The sequence below is a fragment of the Crassostrea angulata genome, chromosome 7 (assembly GCF_025612915.1).
Source record: "Crassostrea angulata isolate pt1a10 chromosome 7, ASM2561291v2, whole genome shotgun sequence".
NCBI classification, from domain to species: domain Eukaryota; kingdom Metazoa; phylum Mollusca; class Bivalvia; order Ostreida; family Ostreidae; genus Magallana; species Magallana angulata.
In genome coordinates, this window is record NC_069117.1 from 59,789,015 (window position 1) to 59,810,704 (window position 21,690).

The window sequence follows — 21,690 nt, forward strand, 5'->3', positions numbered from 1 at the left end:
AACTTCGCGCGATCATAATTCCTACTGTCCAGCTTTTTTGTGCTGACAAAGTAAAGAATGCATTGTACCTGTATGTATCGGGGCAAACTTAGTAAAACCGTACTTGCAGAATGTACTGTAGCTATTAAATATAAGACGTTGAACAAAAAAGGTATCAAATGACCAGGACATATATTACATCGTCCCGTCGTCATTAAATTTCTGTTCACTCAAGATATTTCATATTGTTATACTTTCATGTTAAATACTGAAATCTGATTGGTTAAGACGCAGTTAATAATATTTTCTATTACCCTCAGCGTTAGCAACGCACTTAGCAACGGGTAACATTAAAAAATGTTACATGCGCGAAAATTATGCGCGTACGGTTCGCTGTAGAATTCACGTTATTCCTATATAAAAGCAGTAAAATTTTCTTAAAAATTAAGACATTCAGTATAACAAAATAAATAGTGCCTGTTTGGGAGGATAACAGTTGAAATTGACACCCCTCGAAAACCATTGTCAACCTCCGCTTCGCGTCGGTTGACAATGGTTTTCTCGGGGTGTCAATTTCAACTGTTACCCTCCCAAACAGGCACTATTTATATAGTAATACACAGGTCAATTCGAATTTGGGCCAAATCCAAATGAATGATTTTTGACAGTTATTCTTGTCAGAACTGAAAAAAAAAATTCAGTTTAATTCCGCGCTTCAACTTTTAAAGAGATGTGTACATGCAATATATATTTACATCTACCAAATATGATTTCCTGTAGACTATTTCTTACGGAAACAGTTCTTTCATAGCTCTATAGAAACAACCAGACTGAAATCTACTCGTCCCGTTTATTGATTGGTTGAAACCTACCGCGACCTAAGGAAAATCACGGACTGCACGAGATAATCGTGATGATTTCAGACTCGGAATCCCATATGCGTAGGAGTCGAGTTGGCTGTTTCTTTTTTTTTTATTCATTTGTTAAAAGAGAGATGTAAATAGAAACAGTAAAATGCTTTCTTTGATGATTCATGCAGGTCATTAAGGTAGCGATCATTGCGGAAAAATAATAAAACCCGCTAACGAGGGTGATGTATTTTTTCTGCGATGTCGCCACCTTCATATCCCGCATGAATCACCAAAGATAGCATTTTATTTTTTAAATGTATATAGGCTAAGGTTGATAAGGGGTGGGGGAAGGGCGGACCCCCTATTTAATTCATTTTTTTTTTTACATTTACACAGTGAATGTTCTTGAAATATAAACAAATGTTTTTACACATAATACAGTTAAAGTTCGAATTTGGTCAAACTCGGGGAAAAAAATCAGAAATGTTTAGTTCCCCTTCATTAACTTTTGAACGGATGTATATACATTTGCATGTATAATTTTGCAACTACAGGTATTTTACCAGAGAAATACAGGTCAAGTTCGATTATGGTCCAGGGCAAAGTTTTTGCGCTTTGAACTTAGACTTAAACAAACATTAGTAAGTAAGAACAGGTTTTCTGAACCCCAAAATCGTAGCAGCGTTATGAAGAGACCAAGCTAGGTACCAGTGATTCAAGGGTCTTTATTTACACCCACCAAGTAGGATTCCCGCTGCATGTATATTTTTGCGGAAATAGATGATAATTTATATTAGAAACTGGTAGACAAGACTAAAACCTGCACGACCCGTTTATCGATTGGTCGAAAGAGGGATGTGCGGCCATCTTGTACATTTGAGGATGAAAATGTATAAAAATTTCTTGAACTAGCTCGTCTCTGCCAAAATAAGTCTGCAGCTGCACAGTTCTACAGCTGATTTTAGTGATCGAAAAGGCATTGTTCTCTTCTTGAATGCATAATTTGCATACAAAAGAACATGGTCGGAGAACTTCATATCTTATGCTTTTTGGGTCACCTGAGGTGAAGGAGAGTTAAATTTGTGAAATTCATTGGCCCTGTCCCCTGAGGGGTACCGTAGTGCTAAAACCATCAAAATTAATGCAATTTAAAAAAAAATTCTTCTTCCTTACTAGTAACTACTGAACATCAAGCAGTCAAACTGCTGGCATGATTGTAATAAGCAATAAATAAGTTGTCTACAGTTTGGCTTTGTCTTTTTATGTCTCGGGTAAAGGGTTTGTTTCAGTACGGTAAATAGGGTTTATTGGTGTCCAGCTAGCGTAGCTTTTCACCGCTGCGACCCGAGTTCGATCCCCGTGATCGACAGTGGTTGTATGTGATAGGGTATGGCGGTCGCCCGCTTGGACACGTGGGTTCTCTCCGGGTACTCCGGCTTCTTCCCACACCAATGACCCCCTCGCGCTAACATCCGTGCCAACGAGAGATATTAATATAAGTTGTAGAACTTGCTTATCAATCGTTGTAAAATAAATAAAGTTCAGTTCAGAGTTTATTGTAATTGTTAACCTAAAGGACAGTTAATTAAAGTGTTCTTCCACATGAGCATAAAAGTCTGCAACTTGAACACTATTTTCTTGTGACTTTTCCTGCTGTTATATCCAGGATGTCCTTATCAGATGAAAATGGGTTTTTTTTATATATACAAAACAACGTCTCTGAGGTTGCTGAACAGACATTCAATACAGTCAAATTTTGACCTGAAAGTGGGCGATTTTTCGGATTTTTCCGTTCTGTTATATATAAGACATACTTGGTTTTTTTTTCTCTCCATATTTTCTCTTTTTTAAATCCAAAATAACACGAAGAATGCTGCACCAACTGCATGTATTGTTCAGCAACCATAAAGTTAAACATCTGATAAGCTTTCTGACATCCTAAAAGTCACAGGGCAAACGTTCTAAGAATAAAATACAAAAAAAAAATTATTTTAATACTCCCCAAATAGAAAAGGGAGCTGCCGCATGATAAAATAATTTTTTAATATGTAAAATATTAAAATTGGAAAAATTATTGTTGCGAACAAAAGTGGGGGAGGGGGGCCAACAACACGATCAACAAATCTTAACTATACTTAACTGATGAAACTATAGTTAACTAATCTTTAACTAAAGTTTACGGTTCATAAACTATAGTTTACAGTCGATTAACAGGCAGTCGGATTTTATTTAAATTAACGCCCTTGAATATTTCGCTCTTTTGTATTGAGAAACAAATTGTGTCTTAAAAACTAGTTCCCGTATTATTGATATTGGATACCAGCTAAGCGATTCGGCTCGGTTAGATTGGAGGACGGGAAGAGAAAAATCTGAAAATGAACGATGTAAGAACTTTTATTCAGTAGTTAGTAATTTTTATGGGATTTATCGGGGTTTTTTTTATCATATTTAGGGGTGAAATGTTGGCTTAGAATTTCGTAAATTGGGAAATACGAGATGCCGATTATCAATTGCTGCATTATCTGAAAATCGAAATTGTAACATTGTTTGTGAAACCTTTGCAAGATAAAACAGCTCATATTTTGTAGTAAAACTGATTGTAGATGGAATTTTCAAAGCGCAATAGAAAACCGTAATCCCTTTTGAATTGTATGTCTAAGTTTATTCTTTCGTTTTCACTTTTATTTCCCGGATATTGATAATGTCTGTTCTCTTTTTTTGAAAACTCAGACCAATGCGCTGGTATATACATGAATGTTTATTTAATAATTAACAAGGATGTTATGCTAACTCACTGACTCAGCACTGATTTTGCAAATTAAACTTAAATACAAGCCTGAAAAGTGATATATTGTCTGCTTATAAAAGGCAATAAATGAAAGGGCCATGCATAGACTTAAAGGTTCATCCGCCCAACCGTTGATTATAAGCAGATGATTTTATATCAAATGTTTAATGAAAAGCATTGATATCTATTAGAGCAGATGGTAATTATATGATGTAATGTACATGTAAGAAAACCACAGAATGGAAGGGATTATCTCTTGTTTGTTGATAAGCATTATGCAATATTATGTAGGGTTAGATGTAAATGTGACCTTGAAGGGAAATCCTGCAAACATTGATTTAAGTTTGCATTAGCAGGCAGTATGCATTAAATTGACATATGTTCTCACTGGATTAAACATGTTAAAGGAAATAAGTAAAAATCAATAAATTAAATTTCTTGATAATTATGATGCATTATGGGATGTATGAATTTGATTTCAGATACCTGAGTTAAGCTTACAAAATGTGCGGATAGCAAATCCAGAACATGTCACGGAAGTGCTACAAAACATGATCAGAGATGGGCAAAACAAACTACAGGTAACTCTTACACTGCTTTGATTACTTTCAAAACTGGAAATTAGTTTGTTAAGCAAGTTATAACTTTTGAAGATATGTACAATTGTACATGTACAGTACCGATCAGACCCAACCTTACAGAAAGTAAACCCAAACTAAACCCCGGGTTTACTTTCTGGGTTTACTAGAGTGGACCCAGAGTAAACCCAGAGTGGACAAAGAGAGTAAACCCCGATCAGAAGTATAACCCTGAAAGCAGACGCTACATGTGTATTCGGAATACACAAGGGGCAGGAATCACAGGCAGTAGGATGTTAAGATAAAATACAGGTCTGCTTCACACTTCAGTGCGTATAGTTGACTCCAAAAGCAAAGTAAACCCCGAGTGGACCCAAATTTTCAAAAAGTAAACCCAGAAAGTAAACCCCAGGTTTAGTTGGGGTTTACTCTGGTGTTAGGTTGGGTCTGATCGGTACTGTACGTATCATCAACATGTGATTGGTCACGCAGGGTTGTCATGCACTGAAATTTTTGGTACAGGGTCTGGGTCCTTTTAGAAGGAGAAAATGACTTAATTTTGGATGGTAAAACTGAGAAATGTTTCATAATCAATTAAAAAAAAAAGAGAAAGTAAAGATGAAAAGAGATATGTAATGGCTATTTTCATTTTATAGTGACCCATGTATCAGAAGTATTACACCTTCTTCCTCATACTAGTATATTTATATTCAGTGTATATTTCCCCTTATGAATCTGCGTTCAATTTCGTTCAATTTTCTATGAATACACTTTGCTAATTCATGCGCCATGAGCACAAATATAAACATCTTCACGTGTTTTGAGATTATTTTTGTAAGATTAAATGAAACTTTCAATCTTGCATAACTAATTTGATAAGTACTTTTGAAAAATAATAATTAAATTATATTTACTCCTTAATAAAAAAACATTTTTCTCTAAAAAGTTTCTACCTCTATATTTTTAGTCAGTAAATAACATGTTGATATGGCTGTTGCATGTATGTTCCTATCCCTGCCTGGGTGCGTATATAATGACTTCACAGCGACGATACACATATATATTTCATACAATAGACATAAATATAAGCATTGAATACCAGTACTAATTTGTGGATGTCTTTGGTCCTGTAACACACCAAGCGGTGCAGACAAATTATCATACCGTGCTAACGTGCGGTATTCATTTTGTCTGCACCTCTTGGTGTGTCATAGGACCGACAACATCCACAAATAAGCATTCATTGCGTGTACATAAGCATTCATTGCATGTACATAAGCATTCATTGCGTGTACATAGTATCATGAATTGGATTTATTAGACTGAAAAAATTGGAAATTTTCGAAGGTCCCAATATGTGACAAATGATTTAATCAGAGAGACTGATGATCTGTAGTCTTAGTGATTTAATCAGAGAGACTGATGATCTGTAGTCTTAGTGCGCAGACTCGTATGTGTAGTCATGTTTGTGTAATCATGGCATATTCTTAGATATATTTACCTGAATGAAATAAAATGAAATGAAAGTCTGAGCAGATCATTCAGTATTTCAATATTTCAATATAAAGATAATGTTTTGGGTAAAATTGTCTAGTTCATTAAATTTCATTGGATGTTTCAATGATTTATTGGACTGGTGTATGGTTTGGGACACTGCTAGCTTGTGTAGTCCTGTTATTGTGATGCCTTGTTAATCTTTTGTATCAGGTCACAGCTGATTTTGATTTCACGTTGACCAAATTCAAAGCAAATGGCACTCGCTGTGCTGGAACTCATAGTAAGTATGGATTAACTCCCCCTGCACCACCAACAGTCTCTAATCTAGCTAGCAAATGTCTGATGTTTCACACCACAAACAAACTTTATCAGCTGTAAAATTAAATTTTAATTGCTAAAATATTGTGGATAATTTTACTTTGTACATGTCAATATTGTCCAAGAAGGTTTCGTGTGTTTGAGACATCAGGCTGTGACCAGACATGGCTGTACAACCCCTGTTATGATGCAGTTAATCCACTGGTAGTGTTGTAACTCTGTGGTACATGTACACTAGTAGAGAACAAGAGTCCTATAGGATAGCAGTACAGCAGCGTTGACAGCTACCAATATTGATACTTCAAATTCTCCCTCTGTCAGTACATGTTGTGCATACAATTACCACAAAATTATCAGTTTCTAGATTTCTGTTTTAGGCTAGGAACAATCCAGAATCTAAATGTAATGAAAAAAGAATATACCCGGTACTTTTTATCAATTTTTGATCACAATATTCTTTAATGTGTTTTTTTTGCTAAGCAGTACATGTACTGGTATATGTGTTGTACCACAGAGTATTATAACACTGCCCTTAGACATGGGGTACTTAGACATGGATAGACCTGGTGTTGTATATGTTAAGTCAATCTGTTTCTCTTACTTGCAGGTGGTTGCTGACTTTGATAGAACTCTATCCAAATACACACATCGAGGCCAAATCTGCTCCACGTGTCATAGTACGTGTTACTGTAGCTGTCACAGGGTGATGTGATTTATGCACGCGCTGTACCCTTCAGATCTTCACTGACGGGGGCACATGCTGTACCCCTCAGGTGTTCCCTGACCGGGGCAATGTGTAAAATCTGTACTGACTGTGATTGAGTGGATGTACATTCTACAGTTTATTGAATGCTAGAAATCCCTTAATGATTTGAATTTTGTTTCCTCAGTTGATTTTACTCTTTAGTGGAGCAGTTAGATATGGCTCTTTCTGCAGATTTCTGTAGACAAGACTAGTTTGATTATTTATGATAATTATGATGGTTAAAAAATTTTGATGTTAAAATAAAGCATCAGAAATACATGTAATATGAAAAATCACCAAAAAAATGACAATAATAAATACAGTAAAACACGGTTATAGCGAACATGCTTTTATGAATGGACGCTTATAGTGAAGGGATTTTCATACCCTGAGACTTTATTACATGTTGTAAATTTGACGGATATAACGAATTACGCTTTGTACGAAGCAAAATAATCCGTCCTTGGCTTTTTGTTATAAGCATGTTTTACTGTATAAATATCTTTCGTGACTCTTGAATAGAAATAATTACTTTCACCTCCTAATACATTGTACTTGTATTACTGAGATACAGGGACTTGGTATAATTCAAGCACCATTTCTATTCTGATTCAGAATCTATTGGTTCTATCATACTAAGATAACCGGTAACTGTACTCATCATCACCAAGATTTTATTTATAATGTTTTTGTCAAAGCTGTAGACTAGCTGCCCTTTGCATGTCTCGGACTCCCATTAATTTCACAGCGATATGTAGAAAGTCACTTGTCTGTAGTGTACTTCATAAGATGTGACGTCATAGTTAACTTTGACGTCAGGATCTGCATTCCTTTCGATCGTTTTTAGGGAATGTATCGTAATGTAATAAGTGATATTCATTGTGCATAATAAAACCGCTTCATGCCTTTACATAGACACTGTTGTAAATACTAGTGATACTAAAATCAATATCACCGATATGGAGTATAAAAATATCAACAGTTTTAAAGCTTCGTAATAGGTAAATAACTATTCATAAACTAATGGTTTTGAGACTCCCCCTGCTACGTGTAATCTAATGAATGGTGATATGTATATGCATATAAAAAACGGCTTGGCGGAAGTGAAAGATAAAAACAATCTTAGTATATTTTACTGAAATGGGGAGAGGAAATAAGTACCAATGTGAATCTTTCTGGGGGAAACCTACCGATTGACCCGATTTTGTGTAAATCGAGCCTAAAAGGTAAAAATGTGCCTAATTTCGATGGCGGTGCGAAATGTTTTGACAATATTTCAAATAAACGAAATATTTATATGAACCCCCAGCAAGAACTGCAAAATACAATACTTATAGAAGGATTTTTCAGGAAAATATTTTTGATTTAATGTCATTATTCACTTGCGCCGATGCGATTGTTATAAATTATTTACCGTGTTAGAATACACCCTTCACGTGCTTAAGAAAAATATATGACGTCACAAAAATACATCAAATATATTGTTGGATGTCACTGTTAATTTATGTAATAAAAGTTTAAAGAAACTGGCTCGGTTAAAGTATTTTTCGATAATTAAAATAGTATCATTTTTAAATATATATTTAGCTTCGGACAGCCTTAACATAGCCGCGCTGTTCTGGAGATGTTATTATTCTTGGACTGTTGTGGAGGTGTTATTATTCACGCTGTACCTTATATTCTTTCACATCTATGTTATCCACCCACCCAAAGCTTTTTCTAACACAGCGTCACTTTAAATTAAGTCACTCGAAAGGATTGATGATGGTGTTGAACTTATTTGATAAAACATTGATAAACTACATTTTGTCATGATAAGAAATGATAGAGTACACACTGTAAATTAATTTTTTCTTAATTTCAAATCATCCTTGAAAATGTTGTTTACATTGAGAAGTGAATCAGAAATATTTGAAACAAGTTAAATTTTTAGATTTTGTTATACATTAGTGTTTTTATTTAAGAATCTAATCTCCAGTAATATTTTGTTTTTGTTTTAGATGTTTTAGAAGAGGGCCATGTTCTGCCGGAATTCTACAAAGACGAGGTAAGTGAGTGTATTCCCAAAACAAACATTAATTGGTTCAAATTATTTTGTTGTTGAGAGTTTTGAATGAATAATAAATGAATGTGTTAGACTGTCAATTAAAAAACTTCTGTGGTTTCATTAATATTTAAGGGTATCAATTTTCGTGGATGAAATAAAAATCACAGTTTCAAGGAAGGTAAATTCGCGGCCAATGACCTTTATCAATACAAAATGTTAATAGAATTTGCACTTCAATGAACATTTAATTTCGTGGATTAACTAAACAGCGAAATCCATGAAAATTGGTATTCAACGAATATCCATGAAACCCCAGTATATACACCGGTGTTGCTAAAACGCTGAACGGAAAACGGAACAGAAAAGCGGAACGGTAGGGAAAACAGAAAATCTTATCTAATATTATTTACCTCATAGATTTGTTAATCATGCTAAAACGATATACTTTATGTACCTTTTTAATTTTTTTTTTAAAGATTGGCAATTTTAGATTATTTATTCAAGAATATTTATTTCCTCAAAATTAACAGTACATGCATTGACCACTATATCTGTCCCAAAATATCCTCGATTCACTTTTTGCTGTATATTTATATATACCTCAGGGTTCAAGCGATTCTCTTTTAGAAGCATTAAACATTCTCATTATTCTTTCTTTAAAACGTCCTCTCTAGCTTATCAGCTGGTATAAATACACGGCTAAAAACAAAGAAGTCTAGGGGGTTTTGCATTTCAACAGACCAGGATGATAGTGTTGAAAAATTGTGCAAGGTCTTCTGAGTGACTTCCAAATGGAGAAAAGATGTCAACATTTTCCATTATAAATCGTCCAAATGTGCTGCATGAATATTTTGGGATCGACAGACTATAGTCCCAATATATAATCGGAAAATCAAACCAGGCAACGTCTAGAGCTCTCTATTCGGATCATATGTATATAGCTGCTAAAATAAACAACTGCTTAGTAATGCAAACGTAAACAAAATTGCATTGGTAAAAATACTAGTTTCACAAATTACCGGGTATTTTAATGTTTACTGTATTTTAATTTTTTAATGTCGTCAGTCCTACGGTTTTTTTCTTCTATCTCAATGATACTGTATCGTCTGTATGGTAAAAGATCGTCTAGAACACCGAAAATTCAATTTTGATGTAAGTATATACATGTACATCATATTTGAAATGTAAAAATACTCAAAACACGCATAAAACGCTTTCACTAACTGCGTACGTTATGCTGATATGCCAGCAATGCCATATAAGAAAAATAAGTAAAACGTTATAGCTTATTTGCTCTTTTAATCATGTTAATATTTCACAATTCGTATACATTTGATTTTTCCTTTTCGTACTTGAATACAATGCTATAATTGATAGCCATTCATATGAATATTGATAAGATAACAACATGTTCATAGTAATTCATTAGATATAAATAAATGATACAAAGTAAATCGTTTCTGGCCAGTCTATACCCTTTTTAAGCGATAAACGTGATGATATTTTCCATTCCGTTCCGCTTTCCGTTCCGTTTTCCATTCCGCGTTTTAGCAACACCCGTATATACACAAAGGTTTTTTAATGATTTAAATGTTTTAAACCTCAGGCCAGGGCACTTCGAGATCATTATTTTCCTATTGAAATGAATCCTAAACTTACCATAGAAGAGAAAATTCCTGTAATGGTGGAATGGTAAGTTGTCTTAAAATCTCTCTCTCTCTCTCTCTCTCTCATATGTATGGTATTCCATTGTCATGCACACTATCCACAGGTGGACCAAGTCTCTCCCTCTCTCTCATGATTTGGTATTCATTGTCATGCTTTAATACTATCCACAGGTGGACTAAGGCTCATGACCTTCTATCAAAGTGCCATATAACTAAAGACGATGTAAGAATAATGGTGGAAAACTCCACAGCCAGACTAAGGTGATTTAATATGAAAGTTCTTAGCTGCTTGTTTACATGCTGGTGCATAAAATGGGGTTAGACAATTTACAGTGTTGATAAACAGCAAAATAGTTTGCCTAACTTTAATTCATAAATTGTGATTGCACAGAAAATATATTATTTTGTACCACATACTTCAATTTGAGTCGCATACTGTAGATTGGCAAATAATCACAATGGTTTTTACTTTACTGTAATCACAATTTATCATTTTTCCACATATTGTGAATATTTTTTTCCAAAAATGTGCTGTATCCATGTAGGAACAAAGATAACTCAGTGTGAAATTAAAACCATTATGAATGGTATTTTTTGAGAGTACTTTTGAGAAATCGTAATCTTCTAAGTTCTAACATCGTGGAATTATGGAATTAAAATGACTTATAGTACACTGTGAAAACATGCAGATCATACAATATGTAATACGAAGTTAATTATCTCACAGATCATACAGTATGTAATACGAAGTAAATTATTGCATTCAATTAACTTTACAATCATAATTGAACTATCTCACAGAAGAATAAGAGCGGCCCCAGAGCTTAACTAGCAGTGTAATAAAATGATTACCGGTAATGACTAATAATACTACTGGTATATATAAGTAAATATAAGTAAAAGTTTTGTATGATTTATACTAATATCTGCTGTATTAACACCACTGTTCTGTGTTGTGGTCAACAGGGACGGTTGTACTTGGTTTTTTGACCAGTTACAGGCAACTGACATCCCCCTCCTGATTTTCTCTGCGGGGATTGGTGATGTCATCATTGAGGTCATCAAACACCAAGCTACTCTCCATGACAACATGAAGGTCGTGTCGAACTATCTGGAGTATGATGATCAGGTTTGTCATCAAGCCAATCTCATTTCACATGCAGCATAAAATACCTTGGATAAAAGATTATTGTTCTAATAAAGAAGACTAGACTTTGACCCGTACGTGCACGGGTTGACATTGCATATCGGACATTTATGAAATAGGTACATTGACACACCGTATTATTGACATTTACATAACAAATCTATAAGCCTACAACAATGCTATTAATTTCACTACACTTTCCTTAGTTTGAATAATCTAACTGTGTCTCGGAAAAGGCCCTCACCACAGTTAGAATGCCTCCCATATACCCGTAATGTAACAGAAAATTGCAAAATCGCTCCGGAACAATTTTGGAGATAATTAATGAAGTTGCCTTGAAAAAAAACCAGTCAAATTCATCATAATAAATCTTTTTGAGACTGTAAATACCTTTCATCTAAAAAATTTAATCCATATAATGGAAGAATTCAACACTTTTTCACCAATGTACACATATTTTCTTTGCTACAGAGACAATACACGGAACGCATTCTATCATAAAACTGGGTCCGTAGGACATAGTTCTTTTTTACAATAAAACATATTCTATCTTCACTCTCGTAAGAAATATCATGTGATTTTTTTGCATGTAATCAAATATTTTTTGTCATCACGGTAACAAAAGTAAGTACATGTACTTAGTTGAAATGTATATTTGTTATTTTATACTTTCTCTCATAAGAAATCAATAATATTTATGAACAGAATATATAGCAAATTTCCCATGAAAACTTACCTGTATTAGAATTATCATCTCTGAGCTTATTCATGCAAATATGATATTGTGGAAACATAAACTAAAGATCCCGTTAGCGTATATGTATTGCGCAAGCGCAAGATTGTAAAATCCGAAAAATCCAGATGATTTCTGGGAATTTTTGAGGAATTTTTCTTGATTATTAACAATGCTTAACTGAGAATAAATAAAAACAAATTGATAATCTTCAAGTACCAATGATGTTTAAAATATATAAAACAAAAGACAGTATTCTTCCGATTTATCGGTATTAAAGACCAAAAATTCGAGTCTATTATTTTAATATATTAGTATAGATATTATGGAATGAGAGAACATTTTCATCCAGTTATGTCTTGTAATTTGAGAACTGTTTTATTTCAGGGAAAGATGACAGGTTTCCAGGATGAAATGATCCATGTGTACAACAAGAATGAGGGGGCCATTCACGATTCTGATTATTTCCAGAAGCTAGAGCATAGAAATAATGTAATACTGATGGGGGATTCCCTGGGAGACCTACACATGGCCGACGGAGCTGTAGGTGTCCAAAACAAGCTAAAAATAGGATTCCTAAATGTGAAGGTCAGTCATACCATGGATTACCAGTAAACGTTGATCTATCGTGAACACTAGGGAAAGCTTTTATATACGATCTACATGTACCATGATTTATTATGTTATGAAACTATATTTAATTAGTTGTGTTTTTTTTTTTATAACACAAGTTGAAAAAAGATTATGGAAGATTCTATCCAAAGTTTTAGTTCCTTTATTGAGAGCTATTTTAGTAAAACCATGGACTTCTGGTATGATGAGTGGATGTCAATGAAGTAGACAGACTAGCATCAAATTGCTATTTGACATCAATTACCATAATTCCATGGTCTCGTTAAAGTGGCTCTTATATGTGGTATTATTTTAAAGGCAGTGTTATTGTGAAGTCATCTCCATCTCAATCTCACAATTCTGTGAATTCAAAAATTAATTATATTAAGACTGCTATCTACTGCATATTGAAGTTAACATGTGATGAAGAAGGACAAAATGAACCATTGCTGATAGACCTACAGATTTGCTGTTGGTATAAATGTTTCTTCCTCAATGACAAAGCTATGGTTCTTATTGGGAATTTAGGGTCATTCGGTAGTCTTTCATCTTATTTTGAGAGCTTGCTTAGTCTCTATAATCTTGGGTTTGACACAGACTTTGTCATCAATAAGTTAGTCAAAGTAAAATAATATTATTGGATGCAATAGATTGCCAAGGATGTGTGTGTCTGTACAGAAAGTTGACCCCCTCAAACAAATTCATTTATAAATAGCTTCAAAAATACTTTTACTTTTGCACAGTTATGTGGAAATAATGTTGTTTTAATCATTGTACATTACAGGTTGAGGAAAGCCTTGAGTTATACATGAAGAAATACGATATTGTAATTCTTGAAGACGAGACGTTGAATGTGGTCAATGCAATTCTAAGAAAAGTGCTCCAGAGTAAACAGTAGATCTGAGTCCTGCCTACAACAGAATTCGAGTCTTTCATTGCAGCGTGAACCTGTGTGCAAGTCCATGGAATGAACGATTTTAACTGTAGTGGAACTAGAGTTGTGCCCCTTGCAATAATTTTTTATATTTGTAACGAGAAGATGTGGAGTGAATTAACCCAGTTTATTCGGGGTTTTTTCCTGGGGCTTAAAAGCACTTTAGGTATACCTTAGAATTAGCATCAGGTCAAACCACAATTTTTTTTATACATGAACCCAATAGTTATCATCAATTATTTTCAGTATTGGTATCTTAAGGTATAGTTACAATATTTTTCTTCATGCCTTTAATATTTTCCCTTTTATAAACTGTTTTCCATTTTGATATATTTCTCTATGCACAATGTAATTTTTAACAGCAAAAAACAAGATCTGTATTGTTTGACTGTCAAAATGTTTCTCAAATTGTTTTGTTCAGATCTGGATTTATTTATGGGTGTTTTTTTTTCATATTAGTATGCAATTTTAGACATTTCTTGAGTGCTGAAAGCACCGTTCTATGAAAGGTTTATTCCAAGACATGTTCTTTTATACAGATGCATATTAGCTGATTTTCTTTTCATTTTTTCCCATTCGTTATTTCTTTAATGAAAATAGATATTAAAACGTTCATGTACAAAGGATTCATCATTATTCTCTATGGACAAATTTTTAAGACTTTTGTAAGTCTAATTCAAATTTTCAACAAAATATGACAATATATATTGGAAGAGTAATTGATATGAAACAAATCCTTAAAACCTGCATGTGTTATAAAATCCATGAAAATTGATGCCAAGGAATATTGATAAAGCCACAGTACTTTATGGTAGTTTATCTGTTGCATACATATTTACAAATTTTACCTATTTATTTACCTGTGTATGAAGGAAATAGACTGTCTCCCTGCCCCAAGCAGTATCTACACACCTCTACTAGAATTGGGTGGAGTCAACAAGGAACATATCTTTTTGTTACAAACTTTTTGTTAAGAGAGCTGAAATTTATCCTCTGAATAGTATTACAATGCTATACCATTATTAAAGTATTACTGTACTTTATAACAAGTGTTTTGATATTTTTAGAAATAAAACTGTATACCCAGACATATTTTTTTTTTCATAAGAAATCGGGGGTCTAATGCATTTTGATAAGTTTTTGGGAATTGTGACATTGTTACGTGTTCGAGTTACGTCCTATGTTACTAAGTGATATTGGTCCTGGGCCTCTTTTTTTTGGTGTAATAGATAAATACATATGTGGAAAGATTTAGGGACTAAACTATTTTACTTATTTTGGCAACATGTAAAAATAAACAACACAATGATAAAAAAAGTTGAACTGTATTGCAACATATGCATAGTATGTACATTGAAAATATATTAATGTCAAGAAATTTATAAAAATGAGTGCACTGAAATAAAATGTTTCCATTCAGTTCATTATTTTTATGGATTTCAAATCCATTAAAAAACCAACCATGATGAGATAAATTAAAAACATTGAACATCACATGAATAAAGCAGTTCACAGTAAAGAATTACACCGTTGATAATGATATATAATACAGTATTTAAGGTAGGTCCCTACTCAGGATTTTTGTGGTTAAAGTAAGGTTTTTTTTTCATTAATCAAGTAGGATAATACCTTACGTTATAAAAAAGCCCCAAGAATACATGCCTTAACTATTTACTTTTATCACTAGTCTCCAGAAGATGCATACCCCTTTCTTCGATCACATGATTTCAACCAAAATCATTATTTGGCTCATATTAAAAAAATATCAAAGCAAAACAAAGATTCAAATGTTTTAATTAATCATTAATAATGTAAGAAAGTAATAACAGGTGTGATTATCATTATTTGATTGATTAAAATTAAATTTTAAAATGAAATGTTACAAAAATGCTATTTCATAATTTTTACATAATTTCACATTTTTTAACTTATCTTAAAAATTTTATAGTTAAACACCATTTTTTAAACTTTAAAATATTAGATTTATGTCTACTGCAACTAAAAAGCAAAATAAATATAGGACTTCACATGCTTCTTTTTTTTCTACGACCTTTAGAACACATATACCCCCTTATCAAAATGCAGCTTTAAAAAAGTGTCACGAACACAATTTAAAAATACATCAGAAAACAGCATTTTATTTCTTTGCTTTGATAAACCCCAAAATTCTTCTTTCAAAACTACATGTATTGAGTACAAATTAATTTTTTGGATAAACAGTACCTTTTCTCTGCATATATAAACACAAACGTACTAAAATCTCAGTAAAAAAAATTCACGATTTCCAACTATTGGACTCAATAAGATCAAAACATTTATATACTTGTAGACATTATTTACACTTGACTGCTTCTATCAAATTCAGAATTATCAATTAAACATTAAAAATTAGGGCAAATAAGGGTAAATCCAAACAAATATCGTTTTGGATTTTAAAGCTTATTATATTTGCTACATTGATGACGCGTCTGAGTAGGGATCCACCTTAAAACTGGGACAGCATAGCAAAGAATATTCTGTCACCAAACACTGGTGTAAGATATTGATACTGGTCTGGTCCCACTGTCACCAAAATTCCTCAAGCCATTACTCAGCCTCAAGTCTTAGTTTTGACCTCAAATTTATGTATCTTTTCTTTCAGGGTCTGAGTTGAGGAATATATTTGAAAAGGTGAAGGCTGGGACTGTTATACCATGACAATTGCAATGTATCACTATTTACATGTTCTGTAATACATTACATAGAGGTAATGTTATGTGACAAGTACTACTAACAAACAGTGGCAATTTAAAAAATTAAACAACATGCACAGTTGTCAAATTATGCTGAAACAGATTAAGTTACTTGTTATTCAAGGATAATGTAGGGATGTTATATTACAACCTATGTTATCTGTGCATTTAGTGGACGGATATTTCAAATAACTAAGGAATCTATTTACTAGTGTGAGATTACATCCTGTATTCTCCTGTGTGTAGCAGCATGTATCATATGCAATGAATACTGAGTGATCAGTGACTGTTGGTATGAGTATAGAGCAGCCTGGAGGTTCCCTGTGATCTGTTGACAGATCCCCAGGATCTCCCAGGAGATGTCTCTGCCTAGATCACGTACATAGAGTCCCTGATCATGGTGGACTAGGACCTGTAGCTCATCTAGAGCTGCTTGTGATAATGTTGTATCAATGTGTCTGTAACACAAGAACTCTAGGAAGTGTAACATTACAAACACTGGGATACATAATGAAGGAAACTTGTTCTGTAGAGCAGACTGTTGTTCTGGTATTAGTTCACTGATATAAGAGATTCTGTTGTCAAGAGTGATTTCCACTGCTACAGCCTGTCTGATCCTTGTAGACCAGGACTGTCCCCCTACAGCCTCAGTATACCTCTCTCTGTCTACATGTCCCCTATACATCAGATATGGCGGTGCCAACTTGACTTTTGTCATCTTTATAACAGATAAAGCTTCCCTGTATCTGAGTGTCTTGTAATAATACATGGCAATGTACAACATATCAGAAATACACCCAAACTTTGCTGCTAGTTTCAGCATGTGACAAGACATTTTGTCTGCAATATACATCTGCTTATTGCAACCTGTGTAAGTGTACATGTTGTGGAATTCAAATGCAGTATTTTGAAAAAAAGAGGCTGTAAGTTTCTGTATTATAGTAACTTGATATTGTGTCAGAGGTGACTCTAACAAGTGTTCTATTGTGAGTATGGCTTTGGTAAGACCAAATAGTTCTAATGTAGGAAATACAACTTTAGAAGACTCATTTACAAGTTCTACATCACAATCAACTTCAGACCTCATTTTACTTTCATCTGTACAAATAGATAGTCTAGGATTGTATAGGACATTAATGATGTAGGACCTGATAGAGGAACTCTGTAACAGACAGGCCAGACCTTTCTTGTACAATTCATGTAACTGTAGGAACAATCTGTTTTGTGCGGAGCCATGGACCTTTGTCAGAAACATGTTGTTTTGTGGGATAAAAAAGTTTGGACAAACTCCCTCATACACCCATTTAAGGAGGAGTTTAAAGCAGACCCAGAAACCGGCCAGGAGATTTTGTGGACACCAGTGAGGTAGTGTGTTTTGTTGAATCGCCCAAAAAATTGTTGTCTTCATGTGATAGGAACACAACAGTTTATTGGTTTCTTCTGATTGTTGGTTCATTACTTCTTTTAAGAAAAGTTTTAACAATCCATATATCAGAAACTGACAGTGGTTCATTGAAGAAACAAGTTTATATTCTGCCTGAGAGAAAGAAAGTCTCCATTCTTCATGTTCATGTGGTCCTAATGGGTGTCCTATTGCTACAAAGTGACAGCCATTTCTGACAATATCATGAACAACTTCAGAATCAGGCCATAAATGACATCTGTCTAACCATGATGAGGCAAACAGAGGCCAAAAGTCACATTCAAAACACCAGGCAGTGTCATATTCTAAACGTCCTCTAACACCACTACCACAGGGTCCGTGTGCAGTAGAATTTTGAAATACTATAGAACAAGTTAACTGTCTCCATATAGAACTAGATATATAGACTCTGTCATTCATTCTGACACATGCTGATTGGACATCACTGTTTGTTGTTGGTGTCAGTAACTGAAGTAGAGTGAATCCTGGTGGACTCTCAGAACTGTCAGAGAGAATCAAGGCTGTATTGGCTGTGTTGTAATACACAGACTGAGACATGTCCATGATCACTCGGTGGTTTTTTGGCCAGAACATAAAGTCGATATCTGATCCCTCCAGTCTGAAACCTTCTCTGTGACTTCCACTCAACATCATAATGGTACTATCATAAGATTTCACTCGTCTCCCCACCATCTCCATAAGGTCCTCTGTCTCCCGCCTGATGGCCACCTGTTGTGAGGTCCCCACTATCTCACACATCCTCACGAACACGGCCTCTGATATGTGATGCATTCCCCCACATCTGTTATTATTAATTTACATATATTTGAAAACTGAAAAAGTTGAGATAAATATTGATTATATTACTCATTCACATTTCATACGTCATGAAACATGAAATTATAGCTGCTGTTCCAAGAAGCTAGTAGATTTAATAAATAATACCTGTACATGCGTACTTTATTTAAGATAACAAATATGAACTGTGATATCGACATCAAATAAAATGTAATTCGACCATGTTGTCAAAATCAATCATCTTTCCTCACAACATCAGAGTTGTGTCGGCCACGTGTTGAACTAGTAAACTCTAGATATAGAGCTATATACTTGTTTTGAAAAGATTTGGGATGTTTACATTATTATACCAATTTCACATGTTTGATTGACCTATTATGAGGTCAGTAAATGCATAACTTTTATTCTTTTATTGAACTACATGTATGTTTAAAACAAGAAATGGCCAGATGAAAATTAGCCTTATAATGTATCTTTAAAAATAATAATAATAAACGTTTTGTTTCAAGTTTTTGTCGCTTTTAAAAGTAGGAAAGGGGCTTCTTCAGTGGATTTAATTAAATAGCTTGGTTTGCTTCTGGGCCATCTTGGATATCCAAGACATAGGTCTATATCTATTGACTTTTCATTGTACAGTTTAGAATTATAAAGAAACATTAAAAAAATATCAATTAACGCACAATTTTAAAATGGGCATTAACTACAGCATGGTGAATACATTTTGAAAAAAATGAAACTTACATTCTTGTTGGAAATGACTCCATTTTGAAGGCAATATACTATTAACTGTGGAATTATCGTGCTATTTTTAGATATGGTAATTTTCTTATCCATATGTTGTACTTTCATTTTGATTGAACTTTTTATTTATTTTCTTTGGTCTGTCTTGAAGTCTCGTGAACTTGAAAAATATATTTTCGGATATAAAATATGAATAGTTTTAAAATGAATGTTATTTTCACTTTCCTTCAATCGTTAAAAAGTTATCTAGTGAAATGGAAACTTTGTAACACATTGCGCGGGGGTGTTAAGGAAGGATATGGGCAATTTAGCGTCTTATTTTGACTGTTATATTCAAAATCGGGCAATTAAATAATTATTTTTTATAAGATCAAAAACTAAGTATTATCCTTTGAAATAGATGTCAGTGCAATAAAATCGGGTAGTACATAACTGCCAAATTGGTGCATTATCATGTGCCAACTATAATTGTTATACTTTCATGTTAAATACTGAAATCTGATTGGTTTAGACGCAGTTCATAATCCGTTCTATTACCCTCAGCGTTAGCAACGCACATAGCAACGGGTAACATTAAAAATTGTTACATGAAGTCAAACACCGTGAATCAGAAAAACTCCAACTGGTTCCCTATCTCCCAAGGAGTGAGGCAAGGGGGAGTCCTTTCAACATTCCTCTACTTAGTCTTTATAAACGATCTCCTACAAGAACTACAAAACCAAAACCCAAATACTGGAATCCACAGCATTAGATCTTCAAATCCAGCACTTGCAGATGATATTTCTTGTATAGCCTTATCACCACGAGGTCTTCAAACCCTTCTCAACACAGCTTACGACTTTTCTATTCGATGGCGATTCAAATTTAACGCAAGCAAATCTAATGTTCTATATTTCTCTCCAACAGGCATCAACTACAATTCTCTTTCCTGGAAACTTGGCCACGACACCATTAAAATTTCAAAATCATATAACCATCTTGGTATTCTTCTAGATGCTAAGCTTGACCCAACAGAAAGAACAGCAAAAGCATGTAGAAAAGGTCAACAAACGTATTTTGCTCTCAAAATAAGTGAACACCTCAATCCCGCAACTCTTTCCAAGCTTTATAAACGGATTGTTCTTCCTAGTGTTCTGTACGGTAGTGAGCTATGGTGTGACCTTAAACAGAAGGACAACCGCGCTTTGGATGTATTTCAGCACTTCATATGTAAACACGCCATGAATCTTCCAAAACATACAAGATCAGATATGTGTGAGTCAATCTTTGGACTTTTACCAATAGCCTCCGAAATTGACAAACGTAAATTACAGTTGTTTGGCCGTCTCTGTTTAATGGACACAAAATGCCTCACGAAAAAGATCTTTCTTCATCGCCTATTTTCATACCTCGATTCTCCAAACTGCAAACACTACGGCTTTATTCCCGACGTAATTCACCTTCTGGATAAATATAATCTGCTAGAACATCTGAACTCGTATCTACAAAATGGATTGTTTCTAAATAAGCTTGAATGGAAAAAGACTGTAAACTCAGCTGTGTTCTACCACTTTACAACTTTTAGATCAAACCGCATGCTCCGAGACAACGACTTTACTCAATTTAGACATATAACTGGAAACAGCAGACCAGACTGGATATGGAAACTTCCTAGCGACGTTCAGGAAGTTACTCTTTGTAAATTTATTGTTAAGCTTTGGACTCTCCAAGACCTACCCCCGCACATTTGCAGTTTATGTCAAAAATTGTTCACAAATATTTTTGAACATGTTACTACTTCTTGTGATGGAACCTATTTATTCAGAGAAGCCTGGTGGTTTAAAATGAATGTTATTTTCACTTTCCTTCAATCGTTAAAAAGTTATCTAGTGAAATGGAAACTTTGTAACACATTGCGCGGGGGTGTTAATTAAGGAAGGATATGGGCAATTTAGCGTCTTATTTTGACTGTTATATTCAAAATCGGGCAATTAAATAATTATTTTTTATAAGATCAAAAACTAAGTATTATCCTTTGAAATAGATGTCAGTGCAATAAAATCGGGTAGTACATAACTGCCACATTGGTGCATTATCATGTGCCAACTATAATTGTTATAC

General features: G+C 34.0%; 2 protein-coding genes across 4 annotated transcripts; one reads left to right on the forward strand and one right to left on the reverse strand.

Annotated features, from left to right (window-relative positions):
- The first annotated feature begins 3,072 nt into the window (after positions 1-3,072).
- Positions 3,073-14,986, forward strand: LOC128155925 (7-methylguanosine phosphate-specific 5'-nucleotidase A-like). Of its 3 annotated transcripts, none has more exons than XM_052817811.1 (9): positions 3,073-3,214; positions 4,101-4,199; positions 5,904-5,973; positions 8,757-8,803; positions 10,410-10,495; positions 10,642-10,731; positions 11,437-11,599; positions 12,738-12,938; positions 13,747-14,986. In XM_052817811.1, exons 1-9 carry the CDS (start codon positions 3,206-3,208, stop codon positions 13,858-13,860), a joined length of 879 nt encoding a protein of 292 aa, XP_052673771.1. In that variant the 5' UTR covers positions 3,073-3,205; the 3' UTR covers positions 13,861-14,986. The 3 variants fall into 3 exon arrangements, with proteins under 3 accessions (XP_052673771.1, XP_052673769.1, XP_052673772.1); XM_052817809.1 differs by lacking the exon at positions 5,904-5,973 and adding an exon at positions 6,619-6,688; XM_052817812.1 differs by lacking the exon at positions 3,073-3,214 and adding an exon at positions 6,619-6,688.
- A 152-nt stretch (positions 14,987-15,138) lies between these two features.
- Positions 15,139-19,646, reverse strand: LOC128155924 (uncharacterized). Its single transcript, XM_052817808.1, has 2 exons — positions 19,591-19,646; positions 15,139-18,853 (listed from the first exon to the last, which is right to left on the reverse strand). Exons 1-2 carry the CDS (start codon positions 19,611-19,613, stop codon positions 16,837-16,839), a joined length of 2,040 nt encoding a protein of 679 aa, XP_052673768.1. The 5' UTR covers positions 19,614-19,646; the 3' UTR covers positions 15,139-16,836.
- Between the last annotated feature and the right edge of the window lie 2,044 nt (positions 19,647-21,690).

What these genes read in the sequence shown, in the direction of transcription:
- LOC128155925 (XM_052817811.1), top strand. An exon ending in TCGCTGTGCTGGAACTCATA is followed by an intron (nt 5,974 to 8,756) that starts GTAAGTATGGAT and finishes TTTTTGTTTTAG; the next exon opens with ATGTTTTAGAAGAGGGCCAT. An exon ending in ATCTGGAGTATGATGATCAG is followed by an intron (nt 11,600 to 12,737) that starts GTTTGTCATCAA and finishes GTTTTATTTCAG; the next exon opens with GGAAAGATGACAGGTTTCCA.
- LOC128155924 (XM_052817808.1), bottom strand. Translation starts at nt 19,613, where the DNA reads ATGGAGTCATTTCCAACAAGAAT. An exon ending in GAGTCATTTCCAACAAGAAT is followed by an intron (nt 18,854 to 19,590) that starts GTAAGTTTCATT and finishes TAATAATAACAG; the next exon opens with ATGTGGGGGAATGCATCACA.